The sequence below is a fragment of the Brachionichthys hirsutus genome, chromosome 14, assembly GCF_040956055.1.
Source record: "Brachionichthys hirsutus isolate HB-005 chromosome 14, CSIRO-AGI_Bhir_v1, whole genome shotgun sequence".
NCBI lineage: Eukaryota > Metazoa > Chordata > Actinopteri > Lophiiformes > Brachionichthyidae > Brachionichthys > Brachionichthys hirsutus.
Window position 1 is genome coordinate 1,155,975 of NC_090910.1, and position 18,299 is coordinate 1,174,273.

The 18,299-nt window shown below is 47.4% G+C and overlaps 1 protein-coding gene across 1 annotated transcript in view; it reads right to left on the reverse strand.

Annotated features, from left to right (window-relative positions):
* Window positions 1–14,146: 14,146 nt before the first annotated feature.
* Window positions 14,147–18,299, reverse strand: part of LOC137903610 (E3 ubiquitin-protein ligase HECW1) — a 51,521-nt gene continuing 47,368 nt past the window's right edge. Inside the window, exons 27-29 of the mRNA XM_068747738.1 lie at window positions 18,141–18,255; window positions 16,401–16,599; window positions 14,147–14,258 (exon numbers count right to left, since the gene is read on the reverse strand). Coding sequence (XP_068603839.1) covers window positions 14,147–14,258; window positions 16,401–16,599; window positions 18,141–18,255 — 426 coding nt within the window. The remainder of the gene's footprint in view (window positions 14,259–16,400; window positions 16,600–18,140; window positions 18,256–18,299) is intronic.

Below are 18,299 nucleotides of genomic sequence, written 5' to 3' on the forward strand. Positions count from 1 at the left end.
AAACGCTGACTCTGCAGTTTTTAAGTTTCAATCCAATATGGCCGCCTTCCTGTGTGTCTGGGGGCGTGGCCATAATCTTATATTATTATTATATTATATTATATTATTTATTATTATTATTATTATATTTATATTATTTATTTTTTTGCCCTGACTTGACGCATGTGTGTACCGAATTTCGTGGCTGTCCGACAAAGTTGGCATCGGACCCCTCCCCATAGGAGGGGTTGCCATCGCCATGGCAACGGCGTAAAAACAACAACATGGTTACGATTGTGTTTTTTGATCGGGACCACATGAGGGACTTTTCTAGTAAGTTTCAATCATTTCTGGCAAAGTATTTTTTGAATTCCCATTCAATTTTTGTTATCGTTCTCTAGGGGGCGCTGTAAGGCTGATTGTCAAAGTTTCACTTTTAAAATGTCCAGGTAGGAAGGGTCAATAAGTGTTTAAAATTTGGTTTGGATTGGAGTGTGTGTGTGTGCAAACGCTGACTCAGCAGTTTTTAAGTTTCAATCCAATATGGCCGCCTTCCTGTGTGTCTGGGGGCGTGGCCATAATCTTATATTATTATTATATTATTATATTATATTATTTATTATTATTATTATTATATTTATATTATTTATTTTTTTGCCCTGACTTGACGCATGTGTGTACCGAATTTCGTGACTGTCCGACAAAGTTGGCATCGGACCCCTCCCCATAGGAGGGGTTGCCATCGCCATGGCAACGGCGTAAAAACAACAACATGGTTACGATTGTGTTTTTTGATCGGGACCACATGAGGGACTTTTCTAGTAAGTTTCAATCATTTCTGGCAAAGTATTTTTTTAATTCCCATTCAATTTTTGTTATTGTTCTCTAGGGGGCGCTGTAAGGCTGATTGTCAAAGTTTCCCTTTTAAAGTGTCCAGGTAGGAAGGGTCAATAAGTGTTTAAAATTTGGTTTGGATTGGAGTGTGTGTGTGTGCAAACGCTGACTCTAAAGTTTTTAAAATTATATCCAATATGGCCGCCTTCCTGTGTGTTTGGGGGCGTGGCCATAATTTTTTTTTTTTTTTGCCCTGACTTGACGCATGTGTGTACCGAATTTCGTGGCTGTCCGACAAAGTTGGCGTCGGACCCCCCATAGGCACAATGCATTGTGATTTTTGTAGGTGGCGCTAGCGCGCCACTTTTTCATGCCCAATTTTAAAACACATAAAATAATTAATTTTTCGCCGGTTCTGACCTTGGTTCAAAGTTTGGTGAGTTTTCGAGCATGTTCAGGGGGTCAAATTGCCGTTTAAACAGCAGAACAAAGAAGAATAAAGAAAAAGAATAAAGAAAAAAGAAGAATAAAGAATTTTTGCAAAAACAATATAACTTTTTTTCTGAGTATGCGATTTTTACACAAAATACATTTTCGGAATGGTCTCGACGAAGGCCACGCGTCTGTGGGGGCACACAGACACACACAAACACGAGTTGACTCGCTGCGCTCGTCAACTCGTGTTTGTGTGTGTCTGTATGTGTGTGTTGTTTAGTGTCGGGGTGTGTGTGTGTGCTGTTAAGTGTCGTGGGTGTGGGCGTGGGTGTGTTGGTCGCCCGATGGTTGACTCGCTGCGCTCGTCAACCATCGGAAGACAGTTACAAACACAGTTGACTCGCTGCGCTCGTCAACTGTGTTTGTCGATGTCTGTGTATGTGCGTGTGTGTTGAGTGTCGGTGTGTGTGTGTGTGCTGTTGAGTGTCGTGGGTGTGGGCGTGGGTGTGTTGGTCGCCCGATGGTTGACTCGCTGCGCTCGTCAACCATCGGAAGACAGTTACAAACACAGTTGACTCGCTGCGCTCGTCAACTGTGTTTGTCGATGTCTGTGTGTGTGCGTGTGTGTTGTTGAGTGTCGGTGTGTGTGTGTGTGTGCTGTTGAGTGTCGGTGTGTGTGTGCGTGAGTGTGTTGGATGCCGAGGGTTGACGAGCTGCGCTCGTCAACTTTGTTGAGGGTTGACGAGCTGCGCTCGTCAACTTGTCGTCTTCTGCGTTGCAAAAGCAATAGCCCCTTACGCCTAGTATAGGCGCTCGGGCCTAATAAAGAATTTTTGCAAAAACAATATAACTTTTTTTCTGAGTGTGTGATTTCTACACAAAATACATTTTCGCTGCGCTCGTCAACTCGTGTTTGTGGATCTCTGTGTGTGTGCATTTGTGTTGTTTAGTGTCGGGGTGTGTGTGTGTGTGCTGTTGAGTGTCGTGGGTGTGGGCGTGGGTGTGTTGGTCGCCCGATGGTTGACTCGCTGCGCTCGTCAACCATCGGAAGACAGTTACAAACACAGTTGACTCGCTGCGCTCGGCAACTGTGTTTGTGGATCTCTGTGTGTGTGCGTGTGTGTTGTTTAGTGTCGGGGTGTGTGTGTGTGCTGTTGAGTGTCGTGGGTGTGGGCGTGGGTGTGTTGGTCGTCCTCAACAGCATGGCAAAGTTGGATGCCGAGGGTTGACGAGCTGCGCTCGTCAACTTGTCGTCTTCTGCGTTGCAAAAGCAATAGCCCCTTACGCCTAGGATAGGCGCTCGGGCCTAATAAAAATAATTTTACACCACAGATGCAAAATGGCAATGAATGACAATAAATGTCAATAAATTAAAATAACAATAAATTACAAAGACACATAATATGTGCACGTAGGTGGACAAATAAGGGGGGGTTTGATCCGGAGAGAGTCGTGATGACTATCTCCGTTTCTGCCCCCCTGAAAGGTGTATTTTTAGGGCCGTTTTGAAGGAGGCCAAAGAGGTGCATGTTTTGAGGGCAGGAGTCAATCCGTTCCACCCTTGGGTGGCAGTATTGTAAAAAGATGATTTACCCATGTTAGTCCTATAGGAGGGTGTAATCAGGCTGTTGTTTGAGCTCCCTCTAGTGTTGTGGCTGTGGGTGTCACTAAATCTGTGAAGGTGTTTATTCAGGTATGCAGGGATTGAGGGGACTGAGGGCAGAGCTGCATTGACTATTTAAAATGCCAATCCCATTTTGAGTTGTTTAACCCTGTCTTCTACCCTGAGCCATTTTAGGCTAGCAAAATGTCCAGGAAGAAGGGGGGTCATGGGCCCCAGATTGAGGAGTAGCCGAATCAGTTTGTTTTGGGAGGTTTGGAGCCTGGTTTTCAGGGACATTTTGATGTTGGAATACCAGGAGGTGCTAGCATAGTCAAAGAGAGGCTGAACGAGGCTCCAGCAAGCGTCCGGAGAGCACTTCTGTTGACAAAAGCAGACATTCTGCCCAAAAATCTTGTTCTCTGATTGACTTTTTTGATCACCTTAGTTGCCATACTATCACCAGACAGGTATTTGTCAAGAACACAGCCCAAATAGGTAATCTCTTCTTTGCTGGAGATGACTGTATTATCGACTGTGACCTTGAAATCATTAACATTTATCTCACGTAGAGAGTGTTTAGACCCAAAAAGAATAGATTCGGTTTTACCAAGATGTAGTGACAGTTTGTTATCAGTAAGCCAAGTACGGATTCTGGTGAGCTCAGAGCTGAGAGCCTCCTCAACCTGCACTTTGTCCTCTCCCGAAATCAGGAGTGCTGAGTCATCAGCAAACAGGAACAATTTGCAGTTAGAGGCAGCACTCATGTCATTAATGTATAGGAGGAACAGTAATGGTCCTAGAATGCTGCCTTGAGGAACCCCACAGCTCACCGGGAGGGACGAGGACAAGGTTCCGTTTATGTCTACCATTTGTTCTCGTCCCTCAAGGTACGATTTCATCCAGTTTGTTGATGTGCTGTCAAAACCAATCGCCCCTAGTTTATTCAATAGGATTGAATGGTTAACGGTGTCAAAGGCCTTCTGGAGGTCCAGCATGACCATGCCGCAGTATTTGCCCGAGTCTACTTCATGCTTGACGTAGTCGGTCAGATATATGAGGCATGTGTCAGTGGAGTGACACATGAAGCTCGAGTGAAGGAATACCACAAAGAGGAGACGCCGCCATCTTGGTCCAGTCAGCCGCTCCGAGGTCTGATGACACAGGACACGGTTCGGCGTGTTTTAATATCCAAAGTGGGCTTAGCAGTAATAGAATATTCTGATATGTGATCTATGATAAGTATGTTTGATTTTATAAAAGATATGTATAAATAAATGATATATATATATATATATATAAGCAGTAATATATGACAGAGAAGTTGAAACATGAAGAAACACTTTCAATACTTTATATATCCATATATAAGATATAACAATATACAGAAGTTATATATCAGCAATATATATATATAACTCAACAACGAGTCATTAAAACATAGTGGCAGAATTTACATTGAGGTTTAAGCCGGTCCCAAATCAATGGACTGGACAGGTGGACTGGACTCGATGCATGAGGGAACAGAGGATTGTTGAACTCGGTGCATGAGGATTGTTGAACTCGATGCATGAGGGAACAGAGGATTGTTGAACTCGATGCGTGAGGGAACAGAGGATTGTTGAACTCGGTGCATGAGGGAACAGAGGATTGTTGAACTCGATGCATGAGGGAACAGAGGATTGTTGAACTCGGTGCATGAGGGAACAGAGGATCGTTGAACTCGGTGAATGAGGGAACAGAGGATTGTTGAACTCGATGCGTGAGGGAACAGAGGATTGTTGAACTCGATGCGTGAGGGAACAGAGGATTGTTGAACTCGGTGCATGAGGGAACAGAAGATTGTTGAACTCAGTGAATGAGGGAACAGAGGATTGTTGAACTCGGTGAATGAGGGAACAGAGGATTGTTGAACTCGGTGAATGAGGGAACAGAGGATTGTTGAACTCGATGCGTGAGGGAACAGAGGATTGTTGAACTCGATGCATGAGGGAACAGAGGATTGTTGAACTCGATGCGTGAGGGAACAGAGGATTGTTGAACTCGGTGCATGAGGGAACAGAAGATTGTTGAACTTGATGCATGAGGGAACAGAGGATTGTTGAACTCGATGCATGAGGGAACAGAGGATTGTTGAACTCGGTGCATGAGGGAACAGAGGATTGTTGAACTCGATGCATGAGGGAACAGAGGATGGTTGAACTCGAATGAGGGAACAGAGGATTGTTGAACTCGATGCATGAGGGAACAGAGGATTGTTGAACTCGATGCCTGAGGGAACAGAGGATTGTTGAACTCGATGCATGAGGGAACAGAGGATTGTTGAACTCGGTGCATGAGGGAACAGAGGATTGTTGAACTCGATGCATGAGGGAACAGAGGATTGTTGAACTCAGTGCGTGAGGGAACAGAGGATTGTTGAACTCGATGCGTGAGGGAGCAGAGGATTGTTGAACTCGATGCATGAGGGAACAGAGGATTGTTGAACTCGGTGCATGAGGGAACAGAGGATTGTTGAACTCGATGCATGAGGGAACAGAGGATTGTTGAACTCGATGCATGAGGGAACAGAGGATGGTTGAACTCGATGCATGAGGGAACAGAGGATCGTTGAACTCGGTGCATGAGGGAACAGAGAATCGTTGAACTCGGTGCATGAGGGAACAGAGGATCGTTGAACTCGATGAATGAGGGAACAGAGGATTGTTGAGCTCGGTGCATGAAGGAACAGAGGATTGTTGAACTCGATGAATGAGGGAACAGAGGATTGTTGAACTCGGTGCATGAGGGAACAGAGGATTGTTGAACTCGATGCATGAGGGAACAGAGGATTGTTGAGCTCGGTGCATGAAGGAACAGAGGATTGTTGAACTCGATGAATGAGGGAACAGAGGATTGTTGAACTCGGTGCATGAGGGAACAGAGGATTGTTGAACTCGATGCATGAGGGAACAGAGGATTGTTGAACTCGGTTCATGAGGGAACAGAGAATCGTTGAACTCGGTGCATGAGGGAACAGAGGATCGTTGAACTCGATGAATGAGGGAACAGAGGATTGTTGAGCTCGGTGCATGAAGGAACAGAGGATTGTTGAACTCGATGAATGAGGGAACAGAGGATTGTTGAACTCGGTGCATGAGGGAACAGAGGATTGTTGAACTCGATGCATGAGGGAACAGAGGATTGTTGAGCTCGATGAATGAGGGAACAGAGGATTGTTGAACTCGGTGCATGAGGGAACAGAGGATTGTTGAACTCGGTGCATGAGGGAACAGAGGATTGTTGAACTCGATGCATGAGGGAACAGAGGATTGTTGAACTCGGTTCATGAGGGAACAGAGAATCGTTGAACTCGGTGCATGAGGGAACAGAGGATCGTTGAACTCGATGAATGAGGGAACAGAGAATTGTTGAACTCGGTGCATGAGGGAACAGAGGATTGTTGAACTCAGTGCGTGAGGGAACAGAGGATTGTTGAACTCGATGCATGAGGGAACAGAGGATTGTTGAACTCGATGCATGAGGGAACAGAGGATTGTTGAACTCGATGCATGAGGGAACAGAGGATTGTTGAACTCGGTGCATGAGGGAACAGAGGATCATTGAACTCGATGCATGAGGGAACAGAGGATCGTTGAACTCGATGCATGAGGGAACAGAGGATCGTTGAACTCGATGCATGAGGGAACAGAGAATCGTTGAACTCGATGCATGAGGGAACAGAGGATCGTTGAACTCGGTGCATGAGGGAACAGAGGATTGTTGAACTCGATGCATGAGGGAACAGAGGATCGTTGAACTCGGTGCATGAGGGAACAGAGGATCATTGAACTCGGTGCATGAGGGAACGGCGCATCGCTGAACTCGATGCGGCCGGATGTCTTGCGCCGCAGCAGCGTCCACTCTTGATGTCTGTGAGTAATACGCCGGGCTGCATCCATGTTGGCGGAAATAAAGAAGAAGAAAAGTCATTTCTTGCATTTTCTGTTGCGATCAATGATGACGTTGCTCAACTGGCTCTAGTTATTGGTGGAGTTGATGAGACGTTGGCCGTCACAGAGGAGGTCCTTGAGTTGGTGCCTGTGATGGACACCACAGCGGGGGACATTTTCAGCTCTCTCGTTTGTGCACTGGACAGAGTCGGAGTCGACTGGTCGGGCGCTGTCAGCTTAGCTGCAGGCGGTACGCCATCAATGATTTGAAGAAAAGCAGGCGTTGTGACAAAGTTCAGAGAGAAAATACAAGCTGCATATGGAGACCATGCTTTTTGGACATTTCACTGTATTTAGCACCAGGAGGCATCAAGTAATTAAAAATACCTCACGTCATGGAGGTGGTCGGTCTGATCCGAGCCACGGTCTGGATCCTCGCCGGTTTGACCGCCTTTTCAGTGAAGTACTAAAACCAAACTGCGCTCGAGGCTCACACACCATGTGAAACTGGCTGCTGCTCAGGACATGACGCCGGACACTGATGCACTTGTGCAGACTAAAATATGTCAAGTTCCAGGAGCAAAAACAAAGTCATCTAAACTGGACTCGTTCTTGTAATCTGCTGCATCAGAAACGATTTGCATTCAAAGAACGCAGTTCTATTAGGAGTGCTTGCTGTAATAATAGCTAAAAACTTTCACGTTAGTCCTGCTTCACTACAGAAGAGTTTGCTCATTCATTTTATTTACAGGTCAGGTGACTACTTTCTGTCTTATACATTTAAAATAGTCGCCACTGTGGTTTGTCAGATATGGGGAGTCAATTTCAGCTGACGCATGTGGGACAAAAAAATATCCTCATCATGTAAGTCTTTCCACTAAAACATGAATGTATTGTTAGTTATCGCTATGATTTTAATGGTCCGGCCCACTTGGCACCAAATTAGGCTGCATGAGGCCCCTGAACTAAAATGAGTTTAAGACCCCTGATCGACCCGATCACAAGAAGGACGGTGGAGGAGAACCTCCACGTTCAGGAGCTGGGACGACTTCAGGCCCAGCCCCACCCCAAGTACTTTTACCCAGCTGCTTGGTGGCCATTTTGTCAATCTGGGTGGACCTGTGTACATCCAGCCCCGCCCCTGTGCTGTGAAGCTGAAATGACTATTGGTAGATATATGTCAAAATACTCATCTGCCAAAATACTTAATACAAAAAATAATAATCATCTATAAATAGAATCTAAAATATTTCTTTAAACATGATGAACATTCTGAGCATGTTTTAATGAAGTAGTATTCATTCATGTATTCACCCCCGAGGCACATGCGGGTTTGACCTCACATTCAACCATTCATCCACAGTCCAGTGGACGGCTGCTGCCCCGCCCGGTGATCAAGCCCCGCCCACGATGCCACGCCCAGTGAACCAGCCACACCCATTCTGCCACACCCACTGATCCAGCCCCGCCCGGTGATCCGGCCCCAGTGGAAACCATTTGCCCAAAGACACTTCCACATGTGGACAGTCAGAGCTGGGATTTGAACCACTGGCCGACTAGCTGAAACAGAAGTGTGTGGCTCTGCACGTTGATTATCCATGTCGGAGCCTTTCAGGGCTGGACTGGTAATCTGGACCAGGACTGATGGCACCAGTCAAAACGCTGGTTTCCTTTCAACCTAAACGGAGAGGCTGTCCAAACGTTGGACATCACCCACGTCATAAAGCGAGGACCAGAGCCCACGGGGGCGGATGTCCGACTCGGCCCCGCCCTCATGCTTGTGCGATGGCGGCTCCGTTGGTATATCCACACGAAGGCAGAGGAGTAACAAAGTGATGCTTTTATTGACACTCATAAACTGTTGCATTGTGGGATGGAGCGGCAGCCGGAGCGCTTAGCAACCCATTCTTACACCAATCAGAACGGGACTTTACAGCATTATGTACATATACACACTAAACTAGAACCGAATGGGGACCCCAGAAAGGTCTTCACCATCCGTCCAGCTGTTTTAAATTCTCCCAGAACGGCTGCATCACTGATCATCCTGCCATCAAACATGGTGCAAAGCTACAATGCATGCCGACGAACCATCGACCCCGTGGAGACAAGACGAGTAGACACTGTCCTCACAGCTTCAGCAAATGATCTGACACGCACGCACACACACACACACACACACACACACGTTGCCATAAAACCACCAAAGCACATCTCACAAGCTAAACACCGGTGTTAGAATAATAAAATGAAACGTAAACACTGCTAGCGATAGTTCACCAGTGGGTTTAGTCATAAAACATTTACAGACATATCAAAACAAGGCTTCAGGTTTGAAGGTAAAGTCTCTAACTGTAGCTTCTTATCACATCAAAATCAAACAGAAGACTGAAGGAAAGCCTCGGACCTGTAAATAGAATACAGTATGAGTAACAGTAGAAAACATTGTAGAAAACAGACACAGGGAAGGTGAACGGAATCACAGCCCCGTGCTCAGGGTCCGAGACGTGAGCGGAAAAGGCCACAGCGCGTCCCAGGATGGTGCGTCCGATCCGATCCGATCCGACTGCTGCGGCTGTCTGCCCAATCACCCCATTGTCATCACTTCTGCAATTAGCTTGCAAATAAAGCACCTTTTAGGTGAAATCCCACATTTTTTAAACATTTAAAATGATAAAAAGTTCATGTGTGGATTCAGTTTCTGATTGATGACGGTTGAAGAGAATCAGATTATCAGATAGCAACTTAGTGCCGCTACTCACGGCACGACTCTCGTCGATCACGTATGTAACAATAATTTACTCGGATCTATTTCAACACAAGCCTTGCTTCAATAGAGCAGCCTGGGAACAGCCGGAGGGCGAGCGGCGTCTGTGGCGTTGCTACCGCAGCGCTTCCTGGAACATTCCCACTTCAACAGGACGCATTCACACACGGACGGTTGCATATTCACGTCCCAGACATCAGACTCAGGGCTACTGAGTAGCATGCAGTGCTAATCAGTGCTAATCAGTGCTAATATCACTGGATAACGCTAGTAAAGGTGACGTCATCCAAGGCAGAGAAGTAGGTGCGGCTAACGCCATCTCACCCGTTATGTGATGCTGCTGATGAGGCTGTGGATGAGTCTAGCGCTGGCTACAGTCATGCTAGTGCTAGCTGCAGACATGCTAGTGCTAGCTGTGGCTACTACGCATGTGTGTTTTGTGTTGTTTGCAATGAAGTCTGTGTTCAAAACGTGTAACTGATGACTTAAAGAATGTTACAGGCGTTCCTCTCGCACACGCGTGTGCGTTCTCCATGAAACACAGCAGCACCACGAGACACGGTCGAAGGCAGTACCATTCATGCAAGGCACGACAAATGTGCACAGACAAGCAAAGGGAGAAACATCTGCAGGGTGCGACACGTTTCGTGCGCTCACATATCGTTGGGTCGTTGGCTGCTTTGCGTTTCCCCGGTACATCATCACAACCTCCTGTGCTGCTGCTGTCCTTGTTGTTGTCTCGACTTCTAACTCGTCTCTGGCATCTTGGATGGATTAATGCTCACACAAAAGACGCATGGACGAACACGGCGTGTGCAACGAGTGAACCTATGTTCATGCACGAGTCTCAGCTGAACTCTCTCGTGCCGAACATGAACTGATGCACACGATTCTGTCAATGCCCTGAAAGGTTCTGAGTTCAGTACCCAGCCCGAGATTGAACAGACAGACGTTCTGTGTTTGTGACAGCAGACAACGACAGGAGTGTAACCTCGGAAACGTCTGAAACTAAAGGGTGAAAGGTCACAGCTGGTCAATGTCAACCAGTAATGGATGGTTTGTCGGGTGACGAGGGAATCCTGCATCCCAGGGTGGAGCCTATGTGTTATTTGACATGGGCTCCACCCTACGAAGCTTCAGCTTCGTGTTCGGTGTCGAGTGGCATTAAGGCCAAGGGAAATCACGCTGATGAAATGTCAGGAAGTTTCTGAATCTTCACAGCCAAGGAGCAAAGCTGGAGAGTAAAATGACTCCAGAGCCTGGACACAATAATCCCAGTCTCTGGACACTGATCTCGTTTGACAGCCGTCGGCGTCCCCTCCGCAGTCCGGACAGTATCGTGAACGTCTTGTGGGATATGCCGTATGGAGTAACTTCGTTTGTTCCCACCTCGTCCAGTTGTACAGGAAAACGGTGCAACAGTGATTACTGTGAAGTTGATTGACCTTTCATCCGCTGTCTTTTAATTCTACTGAGCAGTACTTATTGTAGGCTAACATTACTTACCTATGTGATATATACCAGCGGTCCCCAACCTTTTTCCTGCCACGGACCGGTTTTATGCCGTGAATTGTTTTCGCGGACCGGGGGGGGGGGGGGGGTATAATTAGATTTAAAAAGAGGAATATAATCTTACCAATAAACTTTATATTATGCACTTGCAATAACTATTAAATAAATAATTAATAGTTACACAACATCTACTCACCATAAATTGTGGTCCCAATAATTACTTCTGTCCTTCATGGTTCTTTGTTTCATAAATTCCACATTCTTGTCTTTTAATCCAGGTTCTTGTCTTTTAATCCGGGTTCTTGTTCTCTATGTCCCGAAGCAGTTTTGAACCCTTCATTGCTCGTTAACGAAGCCAGTCAGCTGTTTTACCGAGAAACCCGAGTTTTAAGTCTTAGTCCTGGTTTCTCTTCTTGGAGGTCGTCGGCGCCTCTTCTTCCTCCTCAGTTGGACTTTTTTCCTCGGCAAAGAAGCTCTCTAAAGACTTTTGTTTCTTTTTATTAATTTTCGCGAGTTCACGGCTGTTTTTTTAGCAACGTATCAAGACGCGATTGTTACGTTGGAGAATATCCGGTTGTTTCTCAAAATAAAACACCTTTTAGATGCTAATAATCGATACAATGGAAATTGTATACATTAGTTGTTCTTTCTTTGCGGCCCGGTAACAAATGCCTCACGGACCGGTACCGGGCCGCGGCCCGGTGGTTGGGGACCCCTGATACATACGACCTGTCCAGGACACGCAGCCTAAATCACAGGCTCCAGCAAACACCTGACTTTGTTTTGAAGCCAACATGAGAACATGCAAAAAATAATTTCCTAAAAACATCCGTGACACAATCGGCCACACCGAGGCACAGCTCCGTCACTGGACCGCAGGTGAACACGGGGCTGGGAGCACTCAGGTGCGCTGCAGGCGGTCGCTGTGTGGAAGAACGTGGTGGACCATGGACAGATTGCATATATTACAGTGGTGTGTCCACAGGCCCCAGTACACACTCTGAGTTCCTACCGGGGCCTTGGAGCGCTGGTCAAGCTGCTTGCGACGGTAAAGTTTCAGACCTTGCAGCACCTGCTCACCATGGTGACGGTGCACAGTCACAGAAGAAAAAGAGGTTCACCAGTGGACGACTCGAAGAAGACTGAAAGCAGTTCCCCGTCAGCAAGCTGAGCGGCCACGCAGGGCTCTGGTCCGATGTCCCATAGAAAGTACTTCACTGTGAAGAAATCATCCATTTCCTGTTTGCCTGGGGGGGTGGTCCCACTGTCCAGGGGGAATCCCAGAAGCCCTTGTGTTGGCGTGAACGGTGAAGACATGAGAGCATCACAAGGACGGTCCAGCTGTCCTGGATAATCACAGTACTCGAGTATCAGACATGGATAAAGTATTTCTTATCATGAGCCTCATTTTTCAAGAGGACCTACTGTCAGAGCACGGTATCTGAGCCAGGTAAAAGTACAACTGATGATCAAGTATTACTCCATTCGTCTTTCCGGCTCCTTGTGTTTGCAGACCAGCATCGTTTGTCTGATCGCGGCGGTGAACTTTGCTCATAATGAGAGCGTGTTTGGATTACTCATCAACCAAATGTGGATGCACGTTTATCAGGAGCAGCGTTGCTGATAGCCTAGCCTAGCGTCTGTTCTAGTGCAGGATTCCTTCTCCACTATCAAACGTCTCAGATGGAGCCCAAAGACTAATCCTAATCCGTCCCCTCCTCTCATTATGAAAGCCTCCGAAGTCCAAATGTGTTGTAGCTGCAAACAAGAGCTGCAGGGTTCTTCCGGTTCTGATTTTAGATTTGATTGCAAAGATTCACATTATATAAATATATGTCAGTAATCTCTCTCTCTTCCCGTAGTCTTGTGCTCTCTCTCCCTCTGTCTGTCCCTCTTTCTGTCTCAGTCTGCAGGTCCTTCTGTCCGTGGTGCTGCAGAACCTGGACCTGTGGTCCTCAACGCTGATGTCCACGTCGCTAGCATTAGCATTTATAGCTTTATATAGCAGCTCTTTAGTTAATATCTTGTTCAGTAGCCTCTGTTACATTTTGCTTTTGTCTGCTCCTGCGCTCTGTCTCTCTATCACTCTCTCTCCCTCTCTTTGTTTTTGGCTCTCCTCCTACCTGTCCTTATCACTCTCTCTCTCTCTCCTCTACCCAGCTGGTCCAGACAGATGTCCGTCCACTATGAGCCTAGGTTCTGTCCAAGGTTTCTGCCTGTTAAAGGGAAGTTTTGCCTCCGTCTCCAGAGTGCTTGCTCTTGTGGGTCAAGTTGGGTTCTGTCTGTCCCTGCTAATCCTGTAAAGCCTTGAGACGACTTCCTGTTCTGATCTACAGGCACTGAATCTGGCTGTGAGCCCAAAGGCAGTCATTGAGTTTGCTGCTTCATACATTTCGGCCTCAGACCTCATGCAGATCTTCTTCTCTCCTGTCACACGGAGACATACCGGACTTTGCAGGTGCTTAGACTCAAAGTCAGACGTGATTGTTGCTTTGGCATGTGGGCTACCGGACTTTGCATCTTTCTGATCTGCACTACGTTTCTTTAAAGCCACATGACTCATCGGCCATTTAAATTTAAAGCGCAGCAAACCACCTGAGAATTTTGCTTCATTCAACTTTGAATTCACAGAAAAGATTGAAAAAAAGAAATTCAAATGATGAACACAAAATGTTTATAAGATTACCTGTAATTTTAGAAGCCGACAGTTTTGTGGCGCGAGTGTGCGAACATTTCTGTTTCTGTTTCTGTTTGTTTTCATCAGCATTGTTTAAGACAACTTTACTGCTGAAATCTTTTCTGTGAATTCAACAGTTCAACCCGTGATAAATATAAAATATCTAGATACCGTGATACCAAAATGTGTGTACCGGTACTTATAATTTGCTGCTGCTTTTTTGACATTTTCAGTTACTGCGATCCTTGAATGGATGATGCATTCACCCTTTCAGATGTATAAAGAGAGACGTTTTAAAACACCTGTGTTTCATGTTCTGCCATTCCAGCCCTTGTGGCTGACTGACCATAACAGTGACACACATGCAGTCCAGCTATCCCCACAGCCCGGTGGCTGTGCTGGTTCGGGTCTCACTCCAGGCCAAACGTGCTGGTTTCCTCCACCGCGATCAGCAGCTTCTCATACAGCATGGAGTAAGAAGGGTATGGAGGCAGGTCCAGGCGGTTGAAACAGGTATGAGCCCTGCCAGAGCAGACAGGATGCTTAGAGAGCAGCTACAGCTAGCATTGGTTAGCTTGTGATTCACTTTGGCAAACAAACACATCACATTTCAATGGCAACACATCTGCATTAAGCATGTTTGCATAGTTCATTTCCTTTGATGGTCTGGTGTTTTGTGTTCAGAGGATGATCATAGCTCGCTGCGGGGGGGGGGGGGGGGGGGGTCCAACCAGGGTCCAACCAGACCAAACCTGAAACTGTCTGATTGGCTTCTAATCCAGCCTGCAAAAAGTTAGCAGGGGAAGGATATCTCAAGTTTTCAACGTCTGATTATTACTCGCGTTGTCTATTAAACACAAAAGGCTAACGAACAAGAGTCTTTCTAGCAAATGAGCTAGCTCTAATTGACCTTTCTGTGGCACGCCCCCTCCTGTCCCCCCGCCCCACACAATCACAAAGCTGAGCAGGAAACAGAGGGGCTTCACATATTTCAGTGGAGGCTTCCTTCAAGCAGTTTTTATGTTTCTTTTTGTCAAAGAACGGAGGTAATGAGGGTCAGTGTAAACAGTTGTTGCACTCACTTCAATCAGCACCATGTATTTAAATAAACGGTGCTGCTCTGAACAAGGAGGGTATGAATGAAGTCTCCTGTTTTCGGTGGCATTATTCTAGATCAGATTATTCCAGATCAAACGCACAGTGCCATGATTTAATGACTGTGACGACATTTACAAATAAGTGATCGGCTGAAACAATTTCGGATAAGACAATAGCCTATAAAGAACCTATCTTTATAGTTTACACTATGGTCTAATGGCCAATAACCATGCAGAGTAATACAAACATCCCAGTGATAAGATCAAAGGCAGATGTTAATTAGCTAATTAGTCGATTAAAAGATGATGTTTTATATGTGGGGTGCCACAGGGCTCAGTTCTTGGACCAGTGTTGTTTATTTTGTACATAAATGGCATGTTCAATCTCCAAATCTTGGAAATGTATACTATTTGCTGGTAATACAACAATATTTCGTAGTGAGGAATATTTAGGACAAGTTCTAAATGCTGTAGAGAAAGAACGGCATGAACTTCATGCTCATAAAACAAAATGGAAACCGATCTCCAAACTTAAATAGAAAGTTTAAAATAAATGATGCCGGAATTGAAACAGTGCTTGAAACAAAAGTTTGAGTTAAGTTAAACTGCAAATCACATATAAAAATGTAAAATGGTAAAATCCACTGTAATATTATATAAAGCACAAAATCTAGTCTGTTCTAAAGCCTTATACACATTATATATATATATATATACATGTATTCAGCACATAAACACACTGGCCGCAGGAAGAGGCCGTGAGGTTCCTGACGACCCGGCAATAGTTCATAATCATTCTCTACCTTGTTGCTCCTCCTCGAGATCTGGACAATACTCTCAAGTATTCCTCTGCAGTTTTGGACAATCTCTGCAATGGAGCTGTTAGTGTTCACTCGTGTCAGCTCGTTAGCTGGCTTCACACAGATGCAGTGATGGCGTCGCGGCCCCTGGGCCCTCAGCAGACCAGGTCATGCTTAACCTCATTGCTTTCTCATAATTACTGACTGTCTTTCAGGATTCGTTCAAGGTCTGTTTTGAACTCTGTTTCTACTCATTAAATGCGATGCTGCTCTAGGATTGCTCTGTCGTGCGTTTGGGTCCCTCTCATCACATGACAGATGGGTAAAGTACTACCGCTACCGCGGTTTCTAGCAGCGAGTAGCACAGCATTCGTGCTAGCGGTACCTTTATATTAAAATTACTACTGCAAGAAAGACCCTTCCTGGTCTCTGGAATGATGGATCTGTTACAACTCCTTCTGAGCTAAGTCGCTTCACTGCCGAGTGGGTTTGCCTCGCATCAGCCCACGAATGGACTGATCAAATTACGCTTTGAAAGTGGATTCAGCAATATGGAAAAACTGGTGATTTGAGCCCACAATCATCACGATATTAAATGATCGGTTCTTTTCCGGATTATCACCTCCCTCCAGCAGCAGGAAGCAGTCCAGTGTCATGTAATCTGAAATGTGGAGACTACATCCACTGAGCACGTTTCCACGGCTGCATCTGAGGGGTGGAGCAAAGAAAGGACGCTATTGGACAAGGAGACGAGGGACGCTCGATACCTGGGTAAGGATGTGACTTTGCCCCATTTCTCGATGCAGAAGCGACGGAGGCCATTGGAGCCCCGCAGGGCAGCAAAGCCTTCGTAGGGAACGCTGGACGTCCCGGTGACAAACTGCAGCAGGCGGAGGCGCTGCTCGTTGTTGAAGCGCTCCACAGCGGCCCAGAACCAGCGCATCACGATGTGGCCGTCGTGGTAACCTGGTGAGTAGTCATGGTGATAGCCGACTGTCAGTGGAACGACTCGCCATGAGTGGCTACAATTCTGATTCAGTTCTTTGGTCAGGACACAGGAGGGACAGGATGGACAGGAGGGACAGGATGGACAGGAGGCTCAGGATGGACAGGAGGGACAGGATGGACAGGAGGGACAGGATGGACAGGAGGTTCAGGATGGACAGGAGGGACAGGATGGACAGGAGGTTCAGGATGGACAGGAGGGACAGGAGGCTTAGGATGGACAGGAGGGACAGGAGGCTCAGGATGGACAGGAGGGACAGGATGGACAGGAGGTTCAGGATGGACAGGAGGGACAGGAGGCTTAGGATGGACAGGAGGGACTGGAGGCTCAGGATGGACAGGAGGGACAGGATGGACAGGAGGTTCAGGATGGACAGGAGGGACAGGAGGCTTAGGATGGACAGGAGGGACAGGAGGCTCAGGATGGACAGGAGGGACAGGATGGACAGGAGGGACAGGAGGTTCAGGATGGACAGGAGGGACAGGAGGCTTAGGATGGACAGGATGGACAGGAGGCTCAGGATGGACAGGAGGGACAGGATGGACAGGAGGGACAGGAGGCTCAGGATGGACAGGAGGGACAGGATGGACAGGAGGGACAGGAGCCTCAGGATGGACAGGATGGACAGGATGGACAGGAGGCTTAGGATGGACAGGAGGGACAGGAGGCTCAGGATGGACAGGAGGGACAGGAGCCTCAGGATGGACAGGAGGCTCAGGAGGGACAGGAGGCTCAGGATGGACAGGAGGGACAGGATGGACAGGAGGGACAGGAGGGACAGGATGGACAGGAGGGACAGGAGGCTCAGGATGGACACGAGGGACAGGATGGACAGGAGGGACAGGATGGACAGGAGGGACAGGAGCCTCAGGATGGACAGGAGGGACAGGAGGGACAGGAGCCTCAGGATGGACAGGATGGACAGGAGGGACAGGATGGACAGGAGGCTTAGGATGGACAGGAGGGACAGGAGGCTCAGGATGGACAGGAGGCTCAGGATGGACAGGAGGGACAGGAGCCTCAGGATGGACAGGAGGGACAGGAGGCTCAGGATGGACAGGAGGCTCAGAATGGACAGGAGGGACAGGAGGCTCAGGATGGGCGGGAGGGACAGGAGGCTCAGGATGGACAGGAGGGACAGGATGGACAAGAGGGACAGGAGGCTCAGGATGGACAGGAGGGACAGGATGGACAGGATAGACAGGAGGGACAGGATGGACAGGAGGGACAGGAGGCTCAGGAGGGACAGGAGGCTCAGGATGGACAGGATGGACAGGATGGACAGGATGGACAGGAGGGACAGGAGGCTCAGGAGGGACAGGAGGCTCAGGAGGGACAGGAGACGCTGGCTGGAGTAATCATAAAGGTTGGGAGAGTAAAAGAACGCCTTAAAAATACATCAGGAAAGATCGAAACTGAAACCGGTCTGCTGGAACCGCCCCCAGGGGGCTGGTCGGCATGGAGACGCTAGCGGTGACCTGACCCGGATTCAGACACGCACCTCCTCTGTACTCCGTGTTGCTCCGCCAGTCGCTTAGGTCAATCTCTACCGTCCCGGCAATGACCAGCTCCAGCTCCCGGGCGTCGAACACGGACACCAGCCTGGAGTCGACCACCTGGAGGAACACAACGCACGAGTCACCTGTCGGTGTGGCTCCTC